Source organism: Aulonocara sp. 'chitande type north' Nkhata Bay, linkage group LG9 (genome assembly GCF_057382095.1).
Source record: "Aulonocara sp. 'chitande type north' Nkhata Bay isolate Kocher_YH1m ecotype deep benthic linkage group LG9, A_spYH_male_GT1.1, whole genome shotgun sequence".
Lineage (NCBI taxonomy): Eukaryota > Metazoa > Chordata > Actinopteri > Cichliformes > Cichlidae > Aulonocara > Aulonocara sp. 'chitande type north' Nkhata Bay.
In genome coordinates this window covers 8,765,665-8,792,756 of record NC_141352.1, presented here as the reverse complement: position 1 = coordinate 8,792,756, position 27,092 = coordinate 8,765,665, and the positions used below count along the sequence as shown (strand labels likewise).

Below are 27,092 nucleotides of genomic sequence, written 5' to 3'. Positions count from 1 at the left end.
GATGTAGTATGAGCCTGTATAAACCCTGTCTGAGTCACACACACACACACACACACACACACACACACACACACACACACACACAGGCCTTTTTTCTCATCTCATTATGTTCATTACATCTCTCTCCTGCCGCCCACCACATACCAGAGCCGACATCAAACGCAGCTGAAGAAGACCCCTCCATTAGAGACGCCAACCTGAGAAACCACAAACACTCTGCAACACACGGCTCATTAAACAAGCGTGTGTGTGTGTGTGTGTGTGTGTAACAAAACATGAATCTCACATTGTGGGGACCTGCCTCTCTTATGGGGACCAAAACAAAGCAAGCTATCTTGTAACATCCTCTGAAGTGACAGAAACAACTCTGTGTGTGTGTGTGTGTGTGTGTGTGTGTGTGTGTGTGTGTGTGTGTGTGAGAGCATGTCTTCATATCGTTGTGGGAACCAAATTTGCCCGTCCTCACGGGTTTGAAGACATTATTGAGACTCAAAGTGTGCTTTCAGTGTCAGAGTACAGTTGGGTTATGGTCAGGGTAAGGGGCATTGTGTTAAATAGATGTCCCCACAAGGCATGAATACCCAACGTGTGTGTGTGTGTGTTTGTGCTGCCAGACGACTGTCTAAACATTTAACACATTCAGTATCCAAAGCAGTGAAGAAGCAGACTCGTCGCTCGCGTCTCAGATTTTGTTAACACAAAAACGCCAGAAACTATGGATCCAACACAAGCTAGCACACAGACGTGAGACCCAACCGTGGCCACAAGGTGGCAGTAATCTAAAGGACAGATGCAAACAGCTGGATGCACTGAATAAGAGTTATTACGACACATATCGCACATTGCCCAGCAGAGCTTTGAGTCTAACCACATCTGTGCCCATCAGTGCTGACGTAGGCGGAGTCACCTTTCCTGACTGCTTAACAAACACTCAGAGGATCTCTCTTCCTTCTTCCTGCAGTCTCACGGTGTCCAAGCCGACCGTGAACTCTCTGGTTTCTAAATCGTTCCCCGGTGCCTCACTGCGTGGTGAGACAGGCCACCACTCTACAGAACACCTGTATTTACAGGTGAAGGCTCACACATGCTGTTCAGATGCCACGCAGAGAGGAAGTGATTGTTTCTGCTGCTATCATCTCAAACATTACTTAAAACATGACCAGAGCAGCAGCGCCGCCCCCTTCAGTTAGCTCGATGTAAAGCTCCGCGCTGTGCACGATCACAGTCACATCCTGGTGTTTGAACACTGGACCGGAGAGGATAATGAAGGCAGACCTGCCCACGGCCTTTCTGACTCTATCAGGGGAATCATTTACAAAGTAAATAAGACCTGAATCGAGCCGGCGAGCCCATAAAGTGCTCACTGAGCTCTCAGATCAGCAGCAGGCTTGTTTTCTAACAGACGTCCTGCTGGCCATTAGAAAGAAGCAGCTGTGTCCAGTTTTAATGTGCAGCGTATGATCAGCAAACCTCAGTATGTCCTCACACAGGTAGTGCACCTGTGTTCACATAAACACAGGTGTGTGTTCACAAGCTCTTTGTGTGTCTGCCGTTAATGTGGAAAGTGTGACGATGGAAAAATGTACAAGAAGTTTCAAGAAGAAAATGAATCCAGAGCAGGAGGCTGCAAGGACAGATGTTAGAGTCCACACACACACGTAACCTGAAACGTGTGTGTGTGTGTGTGAGATCTGTCACATGACGGACAGCCTGTTCTGGCGATAGCTGGGCTGACACCAGCTGTGCATCATTTACCCTGCAACACACACACACACGTTGGGTATTCATGTCTTATGGGGACATCTAACTGACATAATTCTTTCCCAGCTCCTTACCCTAATCCTAACCTGACTGTAACCCTGACACCAAAACCACATTTTGAGTCTCAAAAATACCTTCATACTTGTGGGGATGGGATTTTGTCCCCATAAGGCTGTCGGTCCCTACAAATATAGTAAAGTTTCATATTTGGTCCCCACACCGATATGAATACAAACACACACACACACACACACACACACACACACACACTGCTGAGTCAGGTGGTACAAAGTCTGATGAAGGAAGTGTGGTGAAGTGCACAGATGGTGCCCCCCCCCCACACACACACACACACTAACCATGGCAACAGGCAAACATAGACGCGACTTCACATGTGCCATCCATCGGTGTGTCATGTGTGATGATGAAGGTGTAGGGCTAAAGAAAGACGATGATGAGGTGGTGCAAGGTGTGGTGGCGATGATGCTAAAAATGGGGATAATGGCGGCGCAGCCTGGAGCTGGTGATGAGGATGATGATGGAGAACGGTCATGATGATGAAGACGAGCAGTCGGAGAGGACAGAACAGCAGATGCGGCGAGATTCATTCATCCCAACTGCTCTGCACTGAATAATGACCGGCGGACGGAGCGGCCTACACACAAGCTGACGGAGCTGAGTGTGCGTCCGTTGGATCATCGTGGGTTAGCTGCCAAACGGCGAGTCACCAGATAAAAATGGACGCGTGTGATGTGTCACGCCGGACAGACCGAAGCAAAGACTTTGTTACTCGTGTTGTTATTTCAGGAGAAAATCACACTCCTACGTCTCTGCTAGCAACAAAACACATGCACGAGTCTTCGCCACCGCGGCTTCCTGCGCGCTGGTTGCACACCTGCTCGGCTCTTCCTCACTTCCTGTCAGATATTTCCTGCTGCAGTGGTGGGTGATGATGTCAGTGCATGAAATGATTATTGCCAGTAGGTGGCGCTGTGAGATGCAGCCATGTTTATGGTTGCACTGACAGTTACCACTTATACAGGTGAGAGGGTGGAGCCATCAGGTAGCATCACAGACAGATACCTGCGACTAAGTAAAATCCAGAGCTGGAGCTTCGCCTTTGTGGATGCTCTGTTGCTACAGTAACCACACAGCAGCCTTATTATTGGTCCAAAAGGCTCCAACAGCACAAACACGGTGCAGAGGTCCAGTTCAGGTGAAGCTAGCAGACAGCTAGCAGCTACAACCACCTGTCAGTCACAGAGGCCACGCCTCTAACAATGCAAACTTTAAGCCTTAATATGATTTAAACAGGTGAGTCAATAAAGAAGTTCTCCATCATGGATGGATGGAGGTGGTTTTTCCATCTTCTTCACATGTCTAAATCAGCCTGGTGGCATCAGACCACCTTTTCCCACGTTCCCCAGAGATCCCACGGCACTCCGAGGACAGTTGAGACGTATAATCTCCTCAGTGAGCTCCGAGTCCATCCCGGGCTCTGCTGGAAGTTGGCCATCAATGAAAAACCTGATCAGACACATAAATCATCTCTGACACGAGACAGAAGGAGAAGATTCAGATCAGCTAGAGGGAGATGACGTTCCTCACCTGCTCAAAGCTGGAAAACAGGACCTGGAAGGGAAGTGTGTGGTCCCGGGCCTGGAGCCACGGGGCTCGCCGGCACTCCCCTGAGTGGGTCTGCTGCCCTGTGGGGTCACTGTCCGTGGAGTTGGGCACAGGGGTCGGGTCCATGTGAGCCGGTTTTACAGGCAACGACTGGTTTGTGTTTTTAACTTGACAAAGTTGAAGCTGCTGCCCTCACAGGTGGTGGAGTACCAAAGCTCCTCCGTCAGTTCTCACCATGTTAGTGTGCTATAACCTCTGCCCTCTCAGGCCTCAGACACCATCTTATCGACTCTGTTAGCCTCTCTCCACTCGTCCCTCACGCCTGCATGTAATAACGCAGAGCCCTGTGACTGGAGGAGCAGGTTGACAGCAGAGATGTTCTGCAGACCTGCAAACACAAGCGAGCGTGCCGGAAAGCAGCAGAGGCTTCCCAGGACAAGCCTCACAGACGGCGGTGAGGACACTAAAGCTCCGACAAACATCCAGGGAGTCTGCAGAGTCTCTGCACGGCAGCGTTGGGGATTTGTCCCGTGGTGATGATGTCACAGGAGGAACTGACACGCATCTGCCGGCTTTGAGCGAAGGAGCTGCAGGATGAAGGTCGGCTCTGCGGGAGCTCAGTCGGCTCCGTGAAAGCAATAAAACCAGACTCAGCGTCAGCGCCCGAGATCTCCGACACACATCAGAGCAAAAGGCTTTGTTTGACCTCAGTGATTTGTTTTAATAAAGAAGGCGTCACTTTTTATTACATTTATAATGCTGCTTTGGCAGGTGGAGAGATTACGCCAGCGCACTTCATCCTGTTATTACAGCACATTTTACACTTTTCCTGCACTGCTGTTAGAGGGAATCCCACATTTATCCGACAGCTGCAGCGTCGGCTTCAGTCGTGTAACGCTCGCACATCTGTACGAGTTAGCGGGACGGCGTCCTCTAAAGTTTTACACATGTGTGAAGGCTGCTCATAGACTGCAGCACAGTGAAATAAGTCAGGATTAGGGACAAGTCAAGAAACAGGAAATCAAAGGCTTGGACAGGAGGACGGGGAGGAATAAACAAGAACAAACGGCAAGATTAGATTTATGAGGAAACAAAAGTGTCAGAGGAACTGCAAAGTTTAAAATCGCAAATTTAAAAGTAGAAAGAAACTCCACTAAACGCCACCTGTATGAGGAAAAAACAACAGAAAGACAAAAAGAAGAAGCTGGAAAGTCTACGGTCACACTTTGACAACACTTCACCCAAAGAAAGGGTTTCTTTAAATAATGTTCGATAGTTTAAACCTGCCCTGGGAAGTTGTCTTCTTTAAATTTGTAAACGTTTTTCTTTTACTGTCATTTGCTGACACTGGGTTGTAAATCCTCCTGTCTGTTTCACCTTTAGTGACGCTAACAGTGCTGCTCCAACATTATAATCATGTTTGACCAGGATCCACTGACCAATCACGCTGTGGTGAAGTCATAACTTCACTGTTAATTTATACAATATAATTAATATTATGAATCGAGTTCCTGTTAACCAAACTTAGCTTACTCATGTTTGCTAGTGATGGTTTTTAAAAGCATTAGCATTAGCCAAAAACTTAGCTAACTGTATGTTCAGACAACGTGATTGGTCAGCTGATCCTGGACCAACATTATCCGGTCTTTAAGTGATGACGTATGAATCCTGCTTCTGGGTCCAAACTACTCTGAGTTCATTTTAAAGCTCCGTTTTTAAACCCTTACGATGTAGCTGCAGCCCATGCAGCAGTATATGAATGACTAACCTGGTATTGTGGATGGATTATCTCAGTTGTTCTCCTGACTGAAGTTTGGTCCGTTTACAGCATCCTGCCATGCGATTGCATTTGTCCCTAACCATCGGGAACCCTCACGTTAACTTAAAAAAGTTAGCGTTCATCCTCCAGCTTCACTGTGTTTATGTTATGCTAACGTAGCTGTGCCGCTAGCCACCACGTAGCACATCATTATATACCAGCTAGCCCCACTGCTGTTTAGTTTTCTGTCTACATTTATGTTGGAAGTGACAACAGAGCTGTGAATTTGAATTTTTCCAGAAATCTCTGTCAGAACATGCTACATCGTGTTTAGGTGGAAACTAGCGAGCTAACTTCTTGCTAACTTCCTGCTAACTTCTAACTCAGTTAAATGTAATAAATTCTGTTTTCATGGATGCCTGGATTTTAAACTTCATTGTTACACCTGGTAAAGCAGCAACGCTGATGATTTTATTAAAGATGAATTTAGACCGTTTTTAACTCTCAGTGATGCCGCAGTGTTCGTCTGACTTTGGGACCTGCAGCAGAGTTTGGACCTGGAAACAGCTGATGACATCAGACTTAAAAACCGGGTTATGATGATTTCTAGAATGGATAAAAAAAAAGCCGGAACAACTGACAGCGATCCTGCTGTGATCCAGAGCTTGCTGCATACCTAAAGCTCTTGGTCAGATTCCTGATCCTGGATTTGTTTCTTTCAGAAAAACAAAACAAAATTCAAATTTCTGCACCAAAAATATATTTTGGCCTCAGAAAAAAGACAAACTGTTTGGTTCCTGTCTGTGGCTCAGACAAACAGACGAGGGGATGGACCACCGTCGCACTATTTTTAGGGATCTCGTGGTTAATTTGCCGCCAGCAGGCTCCACGTTAGCCGTCCTCGCTGATTAAAGCCGACCTCATTCTGAACAGACACGGAGCCGCGATCTGAAAAGCGAGCACAGGCACGTTTTTGGTGTGAATGAAATTAAACCCTTCACCGTGACATGTGATCTATTTTTATCTGCAGGGGTATTTTTAGCAGCAGCGGGGCTGGATCTCTGCAGAGCTCACTTACACTGCTTCAATATTTAAGAGTCAGGACGAGGCTGCTCAGCCAGAAAACAGGCTGCCTCTCACACACACACGCGCATGCATTAAACATCAAGCTAACACAGAAAACACACGCTAACGGCATGCCGTCGAGGTAAGAAGGAGTCTGTGCGTCTACAGCTCAGCCTTCACATCGCTGCAAATACTCGATTTCCTGCATTTTATCGGCTTTTCTTCATGTGGTCGTCTGTTTCCAATTAGAATAAAGTTACCAGGAAAACATTAAGATTATTCTGTACGATGCAAAGCTACTGTAGTAGAATATGATAGATGTATTAAAAAAGTAATTAGGTGAAGAGCAAACTCTCAGGTAATTCACAGGTAACTGAGGGGAGGGGACTAAACCAGAGTGATCTCTGTTCACGGTTCTGTTTCACAGATCCACACGCCAAACCTTAACCTGTTTGCCTCTCCAGCACATGGTATCCACTGGATTGGTCATTTCTTTCAAGGTTACACAGTGTTGGGAGATGATGATTAGCTTCACAAGGAGATTCAAAGTGAAGGATAAATACAGTAAAATTACAGCTAATATAGTAAAAGCAAAAATTAAAGTTTTCATGAAGCAGAGAAGATTAAAAAAATAAAACAGGCAGCATAAGAAGAGCTTAAAGAGAAGGCTTGTTTATAAAAATAGGATTTTATTAGATTTCAAACCTCAAGTCATGGCCGGGCGTCAGAAGATGAGCTCTGTAATGAACAGCTAACCAATGAGGAGAAGCTAAAACGGAGACGCTCTCTGTTTTGGCTCATAGTGGAGAGTCTGTTGAGTTAGTTTAATCATGTGATTCAGAGGAAATGAGCTGCCTGCAGACTCAAAATTGATGTGCACGCTATCCTACAGGGAGTTGCATGTTAGCATTTAAAGCTAACCTGTTAGCTCATGGAGCAGCTAACACAGCTCAGCCTTTAAGCTCCTGGAAAACGATCAAGTCCAAAACTGCCCAGGTTTGTTTTAAATGGTGCGTCACCTGACGGTGTCAGGTATTTCTCTGTGAAAAGGTCAAAGGTCATGATTAGCGGTTAGCGAGCTGCTAACATCGTTGGCCGTGTGCAGGTTTTAGGAGCGTTGTTAGCAGATGAACCTGAGCTGATCCGCAGCATCACTCGTGTAATGTTTTCAAACAAACCCTCCCTCTGCTTTTTACCTGTCAGGTGAATCAAACCTCCCTCCATCACCCCCCCCCCCCCCCCCTCTCCCCCCCTCTGTTTGTTATGGAGGAAGCAGGCCGGGCTGAGATGGATCGCTGCACAAACAAATGTTTGCTCTGCCCTCTGCAAACCCCAGACACACACGACGGACACACACGGACACACACACACACACACACACACACACACAGGCCGTATGTGTGTGTGTGTGTGTGTGTGTGTGGTGAATGAAAGGTGAGGAAGGAGAAAAGATGAAAGAACCACAAGAAAGGGGATGAGGAAAGGTTCCTGTTGGATAAATAAAAACAGAGGGATGAACGAATCAGGAGGGAGGAAAGGAAAAGAAAGACCAAATAAAGTGGAAGTGTAGGAAGAGAGGAGGGGTGAAAGGACAGAAGGAGGGAAGGAAGGAGAAAGTTTATTGAAAGAATAAAAGATCAAATTACTAAACGATGGAGGACGGACAGTAGCGGCGAGAAAACCACAAAAACAACAAAAAAACAGCAGAGAGGTCAGAGGTCAGGAGGAGGAGGCGGACTTTACAAGCCTAAAAACACAGGGGAGGAGACGGGTCGTCACGCTTGTGAGGCTTCGCCATCCCTCCATCCTAACAGAGAGGAGTGTGGGAATAAAGTGTCGACTCATCAGGAAAACAAGGCGAGCAGCGGCGACAGACGAGGTTTAATGAGAGGAGGATGGATGGAGGGTGGGGAGGGGTCACATGATTTATTCAGAGGTGGGGGGGCGGTCGGATTAAGACTGAATACAGCCACCTGAACCTCACACACACTACGTCCCACAGGACGCCAGGAGGCGGTTTGAGAGGCTGTTAATTGTTGCCAACATGACTTTAATCAGATTTCAGCTTCCACCCTTAACACACACACACACAGATGTAGGCACGTGCACACACACACGCCACCCTGTCCCCTGGGGGGTGGGGGGGTGTCTGTGAGACAGAGTTTGGCGAGGAGGTGTGGTCATTAGTGCCAAGTCCCATATGCTGCATGCTGACACTGCAGGGAAAACCCCTGAGACACACACACACACACACACACACACACACACACACACACACACACAGATAAGTGGCAAAGCAAACACACACTGCAGAATCACAGACACATAAATGTTGAATACACACTTCACTGGAAGAATCAAACAAAGACACACAAAGAAGCACAGACTGTATATTGAAGATGGAAGCCAACCAATTAAATCAAAAACATGATCAGGAATAATCGAGTACAAATTTAATGACTTTCAAATAAAATACATTTTGTTGACACTGAATGTTTTTCAAAGTGAGGCAGAGGTGCAGAGCAGGTACACGGGCTAAAAGACTGTATATAGAAGATGGCTGGAGCCACAGTGATGTCACGGTTTTACAGTCTCAACATTTGATTAAAACATTGTTACATAACGTCCAGCATCTTTGGGTGGAGGGGGTTCAGAAGGCAGCTGCAGACAGATGTTAACGAGCTCCCGTTAGCTTCAGAAACATCTGTGACTCTGATGTCCTCCACAGTCTTTCTCGCCATCATCCGAGTTTGAGCTTTGATGGAGGCGCCTTTGAATCAACACGAGCCAGAACGACAGCGTTTTAGTGAAAGTGAAATTTAAAGTAACTCTTTGATGGTTTCCAAGCCTCGTTTTGATTATTTCGAGCTTCACCATGTTGGTGATCAAGGGGAAACGGCACATCCACAGGGCCCCGCCCCTAAAATCCAAGAACAATTTACAGAGGAGTCGCCCCCTGCTGGCTGTTACAAAGAGTGCAGGTTTAAAGAGCCTCAGTACTCAAAGCTACGTCCTTCTTTTATGTACAGTTGGAGAGAAACTGAAGCCAAGCTCAAGCACAAACACTTCTCTGTCTCGTGTGTGTGTGCGCGTGCGCACGTGTGTGTGCGTGTGCACGTGTGTGTGTGTGTGTGCGCGTTTCTGCGCGCGTGTGCACGTGTGTGTGTGTGTGCACGTGTGTGTGTGTGTGCACGTTTCTGTGTGCGTGTGCACGTGTGTGTGTGTGTGTGTGTGTGTGTGTGTGTGTGTGTGTGTGTGCACGTTTCTGCGCGCGTGCGCGTGCATGTGTGTGGGGACTCCTTCTCTGGGGAACCCTGATGAATAAATAAGCAGAGAAGAAGAAATAGCTCCCCCCTCCCCCTCCCCTGTGAATTAATGAAGACATTCATCTCTCTCCCTCCACCATCCCTCCATCCCTCCGTCTCCATTAAAATCTCATTTTGTCATCTCCATCCATCCATCCCTCCCTTTTTCTCCACCCTTATTTCTCCTCCTTCGTTCCTCCTCACCTCCTCCTCCTCTTATTAACTCGCTCCCTCATCACACGGGGCCTCAGGCAACACATATGGCAGTCACGCTTCCACACCATTAAATAACACACACACACACACCAGCACCAACTGGTGTCCCCTGTTGCCGCCTCCTTGCGGGGATGAGGTCCTGCCACTCGTTTAATCCTTCCTCCAACCTCCTCGTACCATAATGCCTCCTTTCTGTCCTCCCTTTCCTGCATCCTCAGTTCCTTTCGTATCCTTGCCTTCCCCACTCTTCCTTAGTCTCCCCCCTCTCTTCCTCATATTAACTTCAAGGCCTCCTCACCCCCTTCCTCCTCCTCTTCCTCACATCTTTTTGTTCTCTTTGCCAGCTCTTCCTTATTGTCTCTCACTCTCAGTGCTCCAGAAACATGTGTGTGTGTGTGTGTGTGTGTGTGTGTGTGTGTGTGTGTGTAGGATAAGGGGGGGGGAGCTGAATGAGTGGTTTCCAAGGTAACGGAGGCACACTGCTGCAGTGGATATGTCGGGGAGGTGCAGAGGGTGAGGAGAGTTTGGAGGGAGCGAGAATGAAGGAGGCGTGTGTGTGTGTGTGTGTGTGTGTGTGTGTGTGTCTCTGGATGTCAAGAGCATTGGCTCTGCTGCAATGCTGCAATGCCCCCACACACAGGCTTCACGTCTGACAACCATGACTTTAATTTGCCTTAAGGGCCCAAACACACACACAGACACACACATGTGTTTGTGAAGGAAGTGAGCAGGACTCCCGAGGAGTTCAGTTTCCACTCGGAGTGAAAGTGAGCTGAGAAGCTCCTCCACCCTGAACATCCATGTAGGAGGTGGGCGTGTGCACAGAGGGCAGGGTGCTGCAGGTGGAGCTCTGCCAGGTTTAAGTCAATTAAATATCTGTTAAAGTCAGCCAACCTTTAAAAAGTGTTGAATCTGATCTGTTATGGACCCGTCCACCCACCCCGACCTCCTCTGTGCACACGTCTCTCTGTTGTCTGTCAGAGTGCTGATGTCACGTACGTGAAGCTGCTGCAAATAAAAACCAAACGTTCCTCAACGAGGAGAAAAGTCGAAGTTTCTTCATGTTTAGACAAGAAACAAAAACCCGACTTCCTCTTTGTTCCTCTGACATCCTTCGTTGGTCCGCACTGACTGAACCGACATCATTTTACAACCAGAGTCGCCCCCTGCTGGTCATTAACATGCATGCAGGTTCAGAGTCTGTGTTCCTAATAAACTGCTGCACATTAAACTTTTTCTTTAAAGGAAAACTTTAACTTCCCTTAAAAATGTGATTCTCCAGAGAAACAGACAGAGGGAGCCGGAAGGTGTTTGATGGTGTTCAAACCAATAAAACCAGTAAGTTTCCCAATAATCCTTATGAAAGTATTTTTAGATGAGGGTTTGACTCATGCAGGAACAACCTTCGAGGACACACAGATCTCACAGCTCATCCGTTTCATCGGGTTTATCCTCCACCCTCTCTGCGGTGTCGACTCTGAGGTGATGGGGTTAGGGCGGTGCACTCGACCTCTGAAACTAAACCTGTGAGGTGTTTCCAGGTGACACATCTTTTCTTATTGTGAGGATTTCTTCTCAGAGTCTGCCGTGTGCTCAGCTCTGATGCTGTTACTGAAGGGAGAGCCTCTAACATGCTTTGCTGCCACAGAGGAAATAAATTCACGGCGAGTGAAGCGAGGAGAAAATCTGCCGGCTGTCAGAGGCGATGAGACGACAGCAGCATCTTAAAGGAGAATCGACTCGCTGCAGTAACTCGGTGACCTGCAGGACCAACACAACCGCTGGTGATAAAACTGAGCGGCCCTTTCACCTCGCGTCACGCCGCCAGCAGCTCGGCTGTTCTCACAGAGGACATGTTTGCCCTGGAGCTGAGGCACACACAGCCGTAGTCACTGCTCAGGTGGAAACGCCTGCATGAGTCTGAGGGAGGTGCAACAGGTGAGGAGCACGCTCATCGAGCTTCCAATCATTGCACCTCCTGCCCTGATCGCAGTGGAGGAGATGGTGCAGCGAGATTCATTGAAGGCGACTCAGAAAGGCGAAAGGAGGGACGGGACGTCCAGGGAGAGATCTGAGAAGGAGCAGTGCTGGGAGGAGTCCCGAGGAGACCCTGAGGGGAGCTTGTTTAAATGTCGATGGCAACTCGGAGCTTCTTTAGAACAAGTGTAGGATCATGGCCGTGACCACTTTCCAGTTTCTGCTTCCTAATCAGACCAGCGGGGAAAAGGAAGTTCATTAAAATGTATTTCTGTTTGAGTTTGGTGCTCCGAGAGGAACTCAAAGCTGTTGAATCCAGTCGCCGGTAACTTCCCAAGCTCTCGGTTTCCTAACAAGCACGTTTGCTCTTGCAAATTATTTGCAACAGTTCACAGATTCCTGAGGAAGAACTCCCTGACAGTCACGACTCAGGGAAAAGACAAAGACAGAATTTCCTCCCCAGGTGGTGACAGCTGGACGCCACACTCGAACATCAGCTCACGCTTTAGCCGCTAACACAAACCCCGACTTTCAGCACACGAGGCGACTAGAAAGTGACGGCGGGGAAAAAACGGACGCGCTGCGATGTCAGCGAACGCAACATTCACACTACTGATGGAGTTTCTACTCCCTCTGCCTCTGCTGGGACCTCAGCATCAATTTAACCTCCAACTGCTTCTACTGTCAGCCAGAAGCACACACACACACACACACACACACACACACACACACACACGAAGAGTAAAATGGCCAAAGGCGCTTCCATCTCGGTGTGTGTCCTGAAACAGTCTATTTCAGTCATGGCTCGCTGCAGGAAATGGATTCAGAAGTGTGCGCACACACACACACACACACACACACACACACACACACACACACACACACACACACACACACACACACACACACACACACACACACACACACACACACACACACACCTGCAGACTCGTAAATGAGAGTGAGATGATGCAGAGCGTTCAATAATAGAAGCAGTGACACTGACAGGGATTTCTGCAGCGTGATGCCCCCACCTCTCCTCCTCCTCCCCTGAGCTGCAGCCCCCCCCGGTGGCAGGGCTGGAAACTGCCGCGCTGACGTCACACTCGTGATTTCAGAGGACAAATAAACAGAAGACAAAGATCCTTCGAACATCGCTCAGCTGAAGGACGTGTTCAGAAAAATAAAACCTCGTTTCTGTAAACACAGATCTGCAGCCATTTGACGATCAGCGTTTCAGGACATAAGAACACGACCTTTAACCTCCACAGAGCCACCACAGCATCCACACCTGCAGATCTTCCAGGGTCCAGTAAACACACTTAAAGAAGAGACTGTTGCATCACAGCAGGGTTAATGATTCAAACCCAGGCGTGTGCTGATCCTAAAGCAGAGCGTCATGAAACCGTGCACAGGGTGGACCACGGATAACCTCAGTCAGTCCAGCTCACACAGGTCAGGGCTGATTGTAGAGCTTTGAGTGGACGATGTCCTGTGAAACATCCACACTGACCCGTCAGCGTTTCACACGCCAGAATAGTAACCATCAGCAGCAGCAGCAGCGTGTGATGCAGCTGCACACCTGGGGTTCAGAGGTGACTGTAAAACAGCTGTAACGCTGCTCCAGATGTTGGGCTCAGGACGGGATGGAAGCTCGTAGGTTCAAACCTGGGCTCGGTCTGATACCCCGCGACGATGGGCTACAGGTCGCTCTCCCTCAGAGCGGCTGTTTGCCACAGCGCCAGCTTACCCTGCACCATCAGCAGCTGGATCAGAGGCACGTCACGTGCTACGCTAGCTCCCAAGTTTGATGGTTTGAGTTTCTTCCTGTTTCTTTATTTTTGTACTTTAACTTTTTGATCTGCTCATTTCCACAGTTTTATTCTTGGGCCCTGCCAGGCTAGCTTTGCATGATTCACACTGTGAGCAGCCCTTCAGTTCATCCTCCTAAACAAGCAGTCTGAGCTCCTCCCTCTTTAAACCAGCACAGCTCTGATTGGCTGCCCCTCGTTATGAGCAACTTAAACAACAGGTGGGTGGATGCTCCAACTCTGTGACATCATCGAGAGTCACTGACTCACCTGGAGCACACACACACACACACACACACACACACACACACACACACACACACACACACACACACACACACACACACACACACTGTTTTAAACTCCGACCCTGTTTAACATGGACATCCACCCTGGAACAGGAAACGCACGACTTCATACAAACGTTCCCTCAGGGCGTCCCATGAGACGGCTCCATGAAGCTGCTCCACCTCCTGATCTCCTCTGTGTGAACTTCAGGTAGCCCTCCACCCAGATGTGCATATCTGAAGTGTGTTAGTAGCTCCAGTGCACACACACACACACACACACACACACGCGCACACACACAGCGTGGTGGTAAAAGAGCGATCGGGCCGCTCTTTGCGTTTTAAAGCATGTATTATTGATTAGAACAAGCAGCAGTGAAGTGCAGCACAGAGCTGCAGCTTTGTTCAAGGGCAAAGCTGCAAGTTAGCCACTTAGCAGACTGACAGGAGAGAGAGGGGCGAGCGACGGGGCGAGCAACAGGGGAGGGAGAGAGAAACCCTAAGAAGAAGGAGGAGAGGGAAAGGTGTCTGTGTGTCTGTGTGTGTCTGTGTGTGTGTGTGTGTGTGTGTCTGTGTGTCTGTGTGTGTGTGTGTGTGTGTGTGTGTGTGTGTGTGTGTGTGTGTGTGTATATGTGTGTATATGTGTAGATAAAATAATTGTAAAGAAGCTAAAAATAAGTAAAAAACAAAACTATTACATGGACTGAAAATGTACAACAAATAAGAGGTCCAACTCAGAGGTGAGGTGAAAGAGGCCACGCCCCCAACACACGCCCACTATACACATTTATTTCTGCTGTAACGTGGAACAACACGAGGGTGTGTGGGACGGACCGACTCCCTGCTGGACGCTAGAGGAAGTTTCCAGCCCTGCAGGTTTCATTCATGGAAACATTCTGCTCACAGCAGACACGACCTTTGACCTTTGACCATAAACCTTTGGAAAAGTCTGTTTGTGATTTCGTTTTTAAGACCCGAAGTAAGGTGAGCGCGCTCCTCTGCTCATGTGACCGAGGTCGAACTAACAGAATCATGTGTGCGTGCGTGCGTAGGTGCGCTCTGACCAGAGTTCAGCAGCTCCTGCTCCATCACGCCACAGCCCAGCACCTCCATCCAGTCGCCCTGGAAACGCACCTCCATCTCAAAGGACGGGTGAGTGAAGGGGAAGTAGCAGTCGACCCACCTGATCTCCAGATCTGAGGAGGAAGACGAGGAAGTTTGAGGAAGAGCAAACCTAACCAGACGTCCTGGTGGGCGGGGCCTCACCTGCTCCGAACAGGTAAGAGACAAGTTGTGTCAGAGTGCGTTTGAGGTCGAACTCCACCAGCTTCACCGCCTCCAGAGTGTGCGTCTCCTGCTTCTCGGGAGACCGCCGCCCTCCTCGCTCGAACAGAGACAGCTCGCCACCGTTCTGCACCCGGGAGAACAGCTGAGGGACACGACACTGCGGGTCAGGGTCACGTGATCACTACGTCACCTGTCTAACTTTTTCATTCTGAGCACCTGGCGGTTGGAGAAGAGTCGCACTCCCTCCATCTGGTGGAAGACGGGGTAGTGGCTGGCGTCGATCTCGTCCCGCCTGTAAACGTCTCCGGCCAGCAGGAAGGCGTCCAGCCCCGACCTCACCAGGTCCGTCTGGTGGGCGGACGTGTGAGCGCGAAGCATCGTCGTCCTGTCCCACATAAAAACAGGGTTAGTGACGCCGATGGAGGACGCCGAGCGCTCGCGGCAGAAGACATCGGCTCTCACCTGTTCAGGTAATAGTTGTCTCCTCGTTTCCTGCTGGGGTGTCCGGGCGGGATCAACAAGCTGTCAGCAAAACACAAAGACTCACAAAGTAACACTCGATAAATCAGAACAGCTGATGGAGCGACAGCGAGGTCCATCACAGTCCCTGTTTCGATGGAATCTGGGCTTTTAATGAGTCGGATAATTAACCGCTGACCTCCGCTGGAGCTGAGGGGGTCACGCACATTCAGCCAATGATCTGCACAAACTTGTTGAAACGTGTTGTGGAAATCAGGGGAAAGAGCCTGTAAGAAGGAACGTGACCCGCCAGCAACTCTGAGCGTCTTTGTGACAACACTTAAGAAAACATGAATCTGGACAACGTCCTTTGTGTTGTTGGAGTCGGGTCTCTTTGGTCGTGAAGCCACAGTGAAAAAGTGCAAAACCAGAGATGAACGTTCACCTTCAAAGGAAAAGTTGTGTAAAAGCATAAAGAAGATAAAGTAAACCACAGCAGCGTCTCTGTTTAGTGATATTAGTGGATAATGTGACGGGAAGCTGCCGACCTGTCAAAGTTCTGCTCCGTGGTCACCACAGGACTCAGGTTGTCGTGGACGGAGAAGAGGGGGTTTCCCGAACGGCCGATGTACGAGCTGCGGGTCAGAAACACCGTCAGAGTGAGCACACACACTGAAGACAGTTTAATCCTGCTGATGAAGCAATAACAGGATGAGCTGCGTCAAAACCAGGTCACATCACGACTGTATTTGAACTCACGTTAACTTCTTGTATAAACAGATGATTTAAGGTCCACACTGAGGAAATCTGTACTTATATGTAACACGAGTCACACACACACACAGATGATCTACACGCACACAGATGATCTACACGCACATACAGTGGGGCAAAAAAGTATTTAGTCAGCCACCGATTGTGCAAGTTCCCCCACCTAAAATGATGACAGAGGTCAGTAATTTGCACCAGAGGTACACTTCAACTGTGAGAGACAGAATGTGGAAAAAAAATCCATGAATCCACATGGTAGGATTTGTAAAGAATTTATTCGTAAATCAGGGTGGAAAATAAGTATTTGATCACCTCAAACAAGGAAAATCTCTGGCTCTCACAGACCTGTAACGTCTTCTGTAAGAAGCTTTTCTGTCCCCCACTCGTTACCTGTATGAATGGCACCTGTTTGAACTCATCATCTGTATAAAAGACACCTGTCCACAGCCTCAAACAGTCAGACTCCAAACTCCGCCATGGCCAAGACCAAAGAGCTTTCGAAGGACACCAGGAAAAGTATTGTAGACCTGCACCAGACTGGGAAGAGTGAATCTACAATAGGCAAGCAGCTTGGTGTGAAGAAATCAACTGTGGGAGCAATCATCAGAAAATGGAAGACATACAAGACCACTGATAATCTCCCTCGATCTGGGGCTCCACGCAAGATCTCATCCCGTGGGGTCAAAATGATCATGAGAACGGTGAGCAAAGATCCCAGAACCACACGGGGGGACCTGGTGAATGACCTGCAGAGAGCTGGGACCAAAGTAACAAAGGTCACCATCAGTAACACACTACAACGGCAGGGAATCAAATCCCGCAGTGCCAGACGTGTTCCGCTGCTGAAGCCAGTGCATGTCCAGGCCCGTCTGAAGTTTGCCAGAGAGCACATGGATGATACAGCAGAGGATTGGGAGAATGTCATGTGGTCAGATGAAACCAAAGTAGAACTTTTTGGTATAAACTCAACTCGTCGTGTTTGGAGGAAGAAGAATACTGAGTTGCATCCCAAGAACACCATACCTACTGTGAAGCATGGGGGTGGAAACATCATGCTATGGGGCTGTTTTTCTGCCAAGGGGACAGGACGACTGATCCGTGTTAAGGACAGAATGAATGGGGCCATGTATCGTGAGATTTTGAGCCAAAACCTCCTTCCATCAGTGAGAACTTTGAAGATGAAACGAGGCTGGGTCTTCCAACATGACAATGATCCAAAACACACCGCCCGGGCAACAAAGGAGTGGCTCCGTAAGAAGCATTTGAAAGTCCTGGAGTGGCCTAGCCAGTCTCCAGACCTCAACCCCATAGAAAATCTGTGGCGGGAGTTGAAAGTCCGTGTTGCTCGGCGACAGCCCCAAAACATCACTGCTCTCGAGAAGATCTGCATGGAGGAATGGGCCAAAATACCAGCTACTGTGTGTGCAAACCTGGTAAAGACCTATAGTAAACGTTTGACCTCTGTTATTGCCAACAAAGGTTATGTTACAAAGTATTGAGTTGTATTTTTGTTATTGACCAAATACTTATTTTCCACCCTGATTTACGAATAAATTCTTTACAAATCCTACCATGTGGATTCATGGATTTTTTTTTCACATTCTGTCTCTCACAGTTGAAGTGTACCTCTGGTGCAAATTACTGACCTCTGTCATCATTTTAGGTGGGGGAACTTGCACAATCGGTGGCTGACTAAATACTTTTTTGCCCCACTGTAGATGATCTGCACGCACATAGATGATCTGCACGCACATAGATGATCTGCACGCACATATATGAGCTTCGCCAACGTCCGTATCAAAGACGTGTCTGCTCCGTTAGATTGTTCTTGTTTCTTCTTCTTCCTTCAGCTGCTCCCAGCATCCTCCTCAGTCACACCAACCCTCTGCACTTCACTCCACCCATGAACCTTCTGAGGTTTCCTCTCTTCCTCCTGCTCTGCAGCTACAACAGAGTCTCTGCTCTCACCTCCTTCTCCCTCGCTGCCTGCTAACATGCCCTCCCTAACTCCACCCAACCCTCAATTATAAAGTAAAAAACTGGAACCGTGGGCCCTTTGTGAGTGGAAAGTTTGTGACAGAGGGGTTTGCAGTGGATTAAAAATACCTCCAGAGGTGTACCTAATAATGTGGCCCATGAAAAATTTGATGCTTTCCTTGTCACAAATAAACGAAAACTAAATGCTTTTTAGATGTTTTAAAGTTTTATCGATCAAACAAAGGCTGGTGGGCAGGCAGGGTGTAAGTCAGGGAGGGAACAAGGAGGAGGGAAAGTGGGAGTAATGAGGAGCAGCGAGGAGCAGCGTGGAGATCACCCAGCAGCTCTGGGGTCTCCTCGTCATCTGCTGCTATCAGAGCACACAGGCTTTTCTAAAGACTAAAGTTCACGACCTGCTAAAAGGCAGAGCCATAAACCAATGTCAGCTCACGCTCGCAGTGACTGCTTAATGACTTCTGAATGCAGCATTAATGCGCTCGCCGTCGCTGTGATAGATTTCTGATGGCGAGAATCAGCAGCAGCTTTAACGATATTTCACTGCAGCCAAATTTACACTCGGCCGTCCCCAGAGACCCACGGAGCCTGCAGAGAGTTAGTCAGCATTTAAACTGAACACAACACCTGGCTGACGACCGCACTCGCTGCCTACCTGTAGAAGTGAGCTTTGATGCGCTCCTTGATCAGCCAGAGAGGATGATGGGATTGGTTGTGGAGGTTGCGGCCCACCTTTTCCAAGATCTTTGGAGTGACGTTGGTGAAGTCATCACGCGGGTATGACTGGCCTAACACCTGCGCCGAGTCCTGACCAATCACAGACTGAGGGGCGTGGCCCTTCGTGCTCAGCCGTCTCCATGACGCTGCGCAGCCATTAGGCCAGAACTCTGACAGGAGGTGGCGAAGAAGAGGGCGGGGCCAAGGCTGAAGATAAGGGAGGACTGACGGGGCGAATATCATGATGACAAATCTATGAAGCTGCAAGGACAAAACAAGGTCAATAAAATATGTGGAAAATGTTGGTTTCATGTTATAAACACATCAAAAAAGCCACAAACATCAGCTGTAGTTTTATCGCCATGAAAACGTCACCTGAAAAACGCGAAGGACGTTTGTTTAAAGGTCTGTTTGTGTTTCAACAGCCTGGAAAGCAACGAGGAAATAAACTAGGAAACAAAAGATGGCGCCAGGCAACAAGGTCACCTAGAGATGGAAGATGTTGCACTTTTGATTGCACCGGTCGCCTGGTGGGAGGCAACCAGTCTCCAAACAGCTGCTGCTAAACACAGATCATCTACACATTGCAACAATCTGTTTGTGGCGATGGGCGTGGCCTGTCTGTCTCCTCTGCAGTAGGCTGCGAGTGTGCAACACTGCACGATGACTGCACAGGTTGCCTCTCACCTGGCAGCCCGTCTCCAAACAGTCGCAGTCCGACTTTGAGCCAAGTCAGTTTGTGGTGATCAGACTCTCGGGGAAACTATAACAACTATAACCTCATAGCTGTTGATTTTTCAGATCCATCTGCAGTCAGAGTCGGAGTGAATCTCAGCAGGTACTGGACTTTGACAGGACTGCCTCTTCCCTTCCTATTCCTGTTAAATTGATAATAATAATAATATGTAATCATATGCCATCAGCGTATTGAAAACAGCTTTCCTGGGGCTGTGTTGGGTCACTAAAGGGCAGCAAAACTCCTAAAGATGCTCAATTTCTGAATGAGCAGGGACAGAATGACATGTTTCTCCATCTGATTACTCATATTTGCTTCTCTTAAGGTCTGCTTAGGTCTCGGCCGACTCCTGAGGTAAATATCTGTCTCTTCAGCTCATAAATGCTCCGCCGTGTTCACCCGCTCCTCTCTGACTGCGACTGCCTGCTGTTTGCTGCCGGGTTCAGGTGTTCGCCGATCAATCAAAGAGGCTTCAGTCTCCGAATTTATCATTTGCGGTGAAAAGGGTGGGGAGGGAAATGAGGAGGACGTGAATCAGAAGCGTAAAAATAAAACGGCAGCGTCTCAGCGGAGGTCAGATCAGGTGAGCGCTGCGGCTGCCGGCTTCATTTATAATTGCACTAATGGACAAACATCGAAAACAGCAAAGGTTAAAACGAGGCGCCATCCTTTTACTGCTTTCCATCATTTATCCTCTGACAGGAAGCGACACCATCGCCCTTTTACCCACACCCCTCAAATATTTGTACACACACACACACACACACACACACACACTCTTGAGGAGCATCCCTGAATAAGACAAAGGGTGTTGCATTGCAGTGGCATTGCAGCAGAAAGGATTATTGTTCCTTAATCCAAGAAGCTTTTTACCTTTCCTCTGCAGCTGGTGTCATATTATACTGAACCGTACAGGCCAGCACGGAGGTCTCACACACACACACACACACACACACACACACACACAAACCTGTTTCTTCCAGAAAACACATCTCAAGGTTATTCTGACTTTAACAGGATGATGGAGTCGAGAGGTATTACTCTGAGGTGACACAGCCTGAATCGCCCACAGGCTTCACCATTCATCACGCCAGACAGTACCAAACAAAGATAGAATAAAAGCTGACAAATCAACAAATTCTTCCTCAGAGGAGCATTAATATATTCGGTAAAGGTCACGGCAGCTCGACCATGATTTGTCTTGTACACACTGTTCATAATTTGTTTGAAAACTGGCGCTAAAGGAAAGGTTATGCAAAGACCAGAACAGACGTCCTCTCTGTGGAGCTTTAATGTGTTTGTGGGCTTTACTGTCAGCGTCATAGATATTAATACACTTCTGTGAACTGAAACATTAAGCCTGAGGGGCAAAGAGAGGAAAACAAGCATCAGTTTAATGATGGGAGGTCAGTGTGGGTCCAACCTGAAATGGTTTGCCTCATATTTGTCCTCAGACGGTCAAGGCTTCAAGGATAAATGATCAAGAAGTTAACATCTGACATGTGGAGTCCCTCAGGGCAGCGTTTCGGGTCCTCTTATGTTTCTATTACATGTTTTAATAACGTGGAATCTGTAATTCATAAATTACTTTCTGGATGTCTGTGTGAGCTTTACTGATGACAACACTTAGTTATTGCACTAACAGCATAAATATATACTGCCCTGTCCACTCTGCTGCTGTGACAATGTGAACAACTCTGTGACGAATAAGGGCATCTTACCTCATCTTAAACCACACAGTTAGACTAAGCTGTTGAAGGAGGTAGCTGCTGAGCACGTTCACCTCCACAGTCCAGGCCAGCAACAATCTTTGCAAGACCAGAAACTAAAAAGCTTCTTGTTCAGCATCAGCGATGGACGTAGAGGACGCCACCCTCTGGGTTACTGCATCCTGTTCTCAAGTCTCGAGGTGAGTGTTTTCCCCATATCAGTGTTTTGAAATTGGAGGGGAATTTAACGGTGACACCAAACACTCATTGGCTAACGACGTGTCAATTTAAAGTCATTAACCAACGAGCCTACCCTGGATAATCCTCCTTTCTGAAGCCTGACCACAGGTATCGCCTTCAAACCTGGAAACTACGTCCATGTTTTAACTGCTTATGTTCACAAACACCAATGACTTAAATGTACTGAACTCTTCCCATTCCCAATAACTTCTGATATCTTTTTAAGCTCCCCCTACTCTGTGACCTGTTTGGGGTCAGCATCAGGTTCAGATCCACTTCCTCATAGGTCATTTTGACCTGTTTGGCAAACACTAAAAGAAATGTTATAACAAAGGAAGTGTTAGAGACTTGATTTGAAAGGAAGCATCTTCCAGCTTCAGCCTAGCTCTGACTCGACCCAGGTTTAGTCAGTGATACTTTCCCGATCACTGAAATGCAACATGTCATGAAGTCCAGGTCGGCCATTCGATCAAATAAATACATAAAAAGTCACTTTAATAACATCCTGATATTTGCACTGATTGGTTTTTGTTACACTGATTTTATCATTGTCTTTTGTTCTATTAGGTTTGCTGAGCTTCATAAAGATACTTTCTTATATTATACCAAAGCTTTGAAACAGCTTTTTACTGATTTATTGATCAATGCCACACGCTGGAGTAAAATGAGTAAAATCTTCAATCTCTCTGTGGACCTGAGAGAAACGTGAAGGCGTCTGTCATCCTTCTGACTAAAGGTCATGTGACCTATCCAGTCACCCTGCAGTGGGCGTACCTGCCGCTGTCCCTCTGTGGGGGTTCAGTCTAATGATTTTTAAGACACAACACCTCCATCTTTCTTCTCTCGAGCGTCACTCTGAAAATGCGTCCAAAACTTGCCTCCGTCTCAGCTTCTGTCTCTTCCTTTTTCCTCTCGTCGGAGCTGACCTTCCTAGCATGCGATCAGCACCATATGCCTGTTCCCATGGCGCCAAACGCCGCCGCCACACATGCACATATGAGCGCCCACACACACGGACACACATGTAGAGTAAATACACATGGTTTATGTAATAAACTGCAGAGCTGGCATTAAGCTGCAGTTACCACGGACGGATGGAAACACGAGGCGCTTTACGGACCGCCGGCTGAACGAAAGGTTGCAGCTTCCAGAGAAGGAAATAAATTATTGTGATTTTAGAATATTTCTGGAGTTATAAATAACATTACACAACGCTTTGGTAGTGCCTCCGATTTTTGACTGTGGCAAAAAGAAATCCATCATAATCATATTAGTGTAACAGCATCAGCAAGTGTGAAAATGAAGAATCATCCCCAACGAGAAGATTGTCAGAAGATCAGAACCAATCGATGAAAACAACGATGGACACACTTCCTGTTGGGCCCATGAGCTTTGTGAGGCTGTTGTTTCAGCTTTTTTAATCTGGCTGTGACGGTCTGAAGTTTGGAAGAGTTCAAAGGTCTCAGCAAAACCTCAAAGAGCTCCCTGTAGGTGGAGGAGGAGGTGGGGTTGGTGGATGGGTCAACCAAACATCAGACTGTAACGTTCGTGTTTCTTCATTTCCTTTATGTTTTAATATCACTTCAATCTTCAGCCTTTACAAAACAAAAAGCTGCTCTTAGTTTCTATTTCAGGTTACACACCTGAGTGACCTTTGAGTGAGGTCAAAGGTCACTCATCATAGTGACCAAATGAATATACCCAAGAGCAGAGAGAGGAAGAGAGAGACTCTAAAGAAGGAAAGGATTTTTTTTAAACAGAGTCGAGAAGTCGAGCAAAGCAAAACATTAGATCAGATCAAATTTTAATGAGTCCTGTGGCAGAGCGGCTGTGTACGGGTAACCACGCCGCTCTGCTCGCAGCTCCATGTTCGTTCACCCCGAGCCGTGTCCAAACACACACACAGATTAGGATGTTTAACAGCTGGAGTCGGTGTGTCTGAGAAGACTCTGACACGGCTGTTGACCTTCTGGAACATTTAATTTGGGAAAACAGGATGGAGAGAGTGCCAGGAACTCGTTCCCCCGAGCAGATGATTTCAGGGAAACGATGATTCCCTCCAGCTCGGAGGTGTTTACCAATAAGACTTCTGTTTAAACCCAGATGTTTCCCACAACGCTGTGAGTCGTCGTCCTTTTTGTCTCATGCGAAGAGCACAGAGATCACAAAGCTGCTGAGTTTATTCCTCCAGAGCTGCAGATTTTCCCCTCTTTGACTTTTTCTAAACCTCCAGACTCTCAGTGCACACTGGGACAGACTCCAAGTCCTCCGTCTCAGACTGCAGTGGGTATCTGCAGTCCTCCCTTTGACATGGAGGTCCTCTGTGAGGTGCAGCAGGTGGAGGACTGGCTTTAGAGTGAGGGTTGCTGTCGCAAACTAAAACGGTCGAGTCAGAGGAGTGGAATATTTTTGTATCAAACACAAACCAACACAGTGACATTACCAACACTAAAAATGTAAACTAGCCAACTGAAGACGGTTTGATTCAGGTCCGGCTGTATCTATTTTTTTTTTTCTTCTTTTTCTTTTTTTCTTTTTTTTCTTTTTTATATATTTTTTTCCTCTCTTCCCTCTAGCTTTGCCTCTCTCACATGCCATAAATGTCTGTTGAAATACATCTCTTAAGTTTATTAGATTAATGATTTTCTGTGAGAAACACAAGTTTTTCTTCTTCAGGCTCAATCTGCCTACCATAGCAACAAAACAACAGACCACCCTTAATGCTCCCATTTCTAGAAAGGAAGTACTAAACGCTGTAAAAACTTTAAAGAACGGAAAAACCCCAGGACCTGATGTTTTAGTAGGGAATTTTATATTTTATTTTATTTATATTAATTTAGTAAGCTGTTAATACCCATTACTTAATATGTTTAATTATTCGTTATTGCATAATAGATTACCTCAGACTTTAAGGGAAGCTAATATCTCTTATTTTGAAGAAGGGGAAGTGTGCAAAGTCTTGTTCACCTTATAGACCGATAGCTCTTCTAAATGTGGACCGGAAGATACTTTCTAAAATATTAGCTACCCGACTCGAAATTATCCTGCCTGTAATTATTAAAGAAGATCAAACAGGCTTTATAAAAGGCCATAATTCCTGTAATAATGTCAGGCGCCTTCTCAATCTAATTAAGCTGCTCAGCAAAGGAACATGGGTGGTTTGGTGCTTTCTCTGGATGCTGAAAAAGCTTTTGACCGGATAGAATGGACTTAGTTATTTTACACTTTAAATAAATTCAGTCTTGGTGATAATTTCATTAAGTGGGTAAAAATTTTGTATGATAATCCTCAGGTGTCCATTTTGTCTTTTTTTTTTTTTTTTTTTGCCTGTCCCGTTTGGCTCTTTTGCCATCAGAATTATTGTCTAAAGGCAAAGAAAGATGCCCAACGCCCATTTTGTCTAATGGACTGAAATCAGATAGTTTCCCATTGTTTAGAGGAACGAGGCAAGGCTGCCCACTGTCACCTCTTTTGTTTGCTATTGCCATTGCCATCGAACCGTTAGCCAAGGCGATAAGGACAGCACCTAATGTATGGGGCCTGCGAATCGATTATGAGCATAAGATCAGTTTATATGCAGATGATGTTTTAATATTTATTTCTGATCCAGGGACATCAATACTGGTTTTACTTAAGGCTATGCCAATTGGGAGCCCTAATTCAGTGCCAACTGGACTGTTTTCTTTCCCCTTCAAGCGGTCCACCACAGGTTTTGTATACTTAGGGATATTTATAACTCCAAAATTTAAACAAATGTATAAAGCAAATTTTGTCCCTCTGTTCGAGAAAGTAAAGCAGGATTTGGAGAGATGGAACTACCTACCTGTTTCCTGGCTAGGACGTATAGCTTTGGTTAAGATTAATATTTTGCCTCGACTGTTATTATCCTGTTCAAAGGATTCCAGTTATATTTTGAAATAGGGTGATGAAGCATCTGAATGGCTGGCTAAGCTCTTTTATATGGAGCAAACGCAGACCAAAGCTTAAGATGGCTACAGTACAGATCAGATCAAATTTTAATGAGTCCTGTGGCAGAGCGGCTGTGTACGGGTAACCACGCCGCTCTGCTCGCAGCTCCATGTTCGTTCACCCCGAGCCGTGTCCAAACACACACACAGATTAGGATGTTTAACAGCTGGAGTCGGTGTGTCTGAGAAGACTGACACGGCTGTTGACCTTCTGGAACATTTAATTTGGGAAAACAGGATGGAGAGAGTGCCAGGAACTCGTTCCCCCGAGCAGATGATTTCAGGGAAACGATGATTCCCTCCAGCTCGGAGGTGTTTACCAATAAGACTTCTGTTTAAACCCAGATGTTTCCCACGACGCTGTGAGTCGTCGTCCTTTTTGTCTCATGCGAAGAGCACAGAGATCACAAAGCTGCTGAGTTTATTCCTCCAGAGCTGCAGATTTTCCCCTCTTTGACTTTTTCTAAACCTCCAGACTCTCAGTGCACACTGGGACAGACTCCAAGTCCTCCGTCTCAGACTGCAGTGGGTATCTGCAGTCCTCCCTTTGACATGGAGGTCCTCTGTGAGGTGCAGCAGGTGGAGGACTGGCTTTAGAGTGAGGGTTGCTGTCGCAAACTAAAACGGTCGAGTCAGAGGAGTGGAATATTTTTGTATCAAACACAAACCAACACAGTGACATTACCAACACTAAAAATGTAAACTAGCCAACTGAAGACGGTTTGATTCAGGTCCGGCTGTATCTATTTTTTTTTTTCTTCTTTTTCTTTTTTTCTTTTTTTTCTTTTTTATATATTTTTTTCCTCTCTTCCCTCTAGCTTTGCCTCTCTCACATGCCATAAATGTCTGTTGAAATACATCTCTTAAGTTTATTAGATTAATGATTTTCTGTGAGAAACACAAGTTTTTCTTCTTCAGGCTCAATCTGCCTACCATAGCAACAAAACAACAGACCACCCTTAATGCTCCCATTTCTAGAAAGGAAGTACTAAACGCTGTAAAAACTTTAAAGAACGGAAAAACCCCAGGACCTGATGTTTTAGTAGGGAATTTTATATTTTATTTTATTTATATTAATTTAGTAAGCTGTTAATACCCATTACTTAATATGTTTAATTATTCGTTATTGCATAATAGATTACCTCAGACTTTAAGGGAAGCTAATATCTCTTATTTTGAAGAAGGGGAAGTGTGCAAAGTCTTGTTCACCTTATAGACCGATAGCTCTTCTAAATGTGGACCGGAAGATACTTTCTAAAATATTAGCTACCCGACTCGAAATTATCCTGCCTGTAATTATTAAAGAAGATCAAACAGGCTTTATAAAAGGCCATAATTCCTGTAATAATGTCAGGCGCCTTCTCAATCTAATTAAGCTGCTCAGCAAAGGAACATGGGTGGTTTGG

General features: G+C 46.8%; 1 protein-coding gene across 2 annotated transcripts in view; it reads right to left on the bottom strand.

Annotated features, from left to right (window-relative positions):
• The window catches only part of fars2 (phenylalanyl-tRNA synthetase 2, mitochondrial), a 141,665-nt gene that overhangs the window by 81,548 nt on the left and 33,025 nt on the right, over window positions 1-27,092 (bottom strand). For both annotated transcript variants that reach the window (XM_086305603.1, XM_086305604.1), the window contains 6 exons: window positions 18,972-19,294; window positions 16,102-16,188; window positions 15,557-15,616; window positions 15,311-15,479; window positions 15,074-15,236; window positions 14,872-15,003 (listed from right to left, as the gene is read on the bottom strand). In XM_086305603.1, coding sequence (XP_086161729.1) covers window positions 14,872-15,003; window positions 15,074-15,236; window positions 15,311-15,479; window positions 15,557-15,616; window positions 16,102-16,188; window positions 18,972-19,276 — 916 coding nt within the window. In that variant the 5' untranslated portion in view covers window positions 19,277-19,294. The remainder of the gene's footprint in view (window positions 1-14,871; window positions 15,004-15,073; window positions 15,237-15,310; window positions 15,480-15,556; window positions 15,617-16,101; window positions 16,189-18,971; window positions 19,295-27,092) is intronic.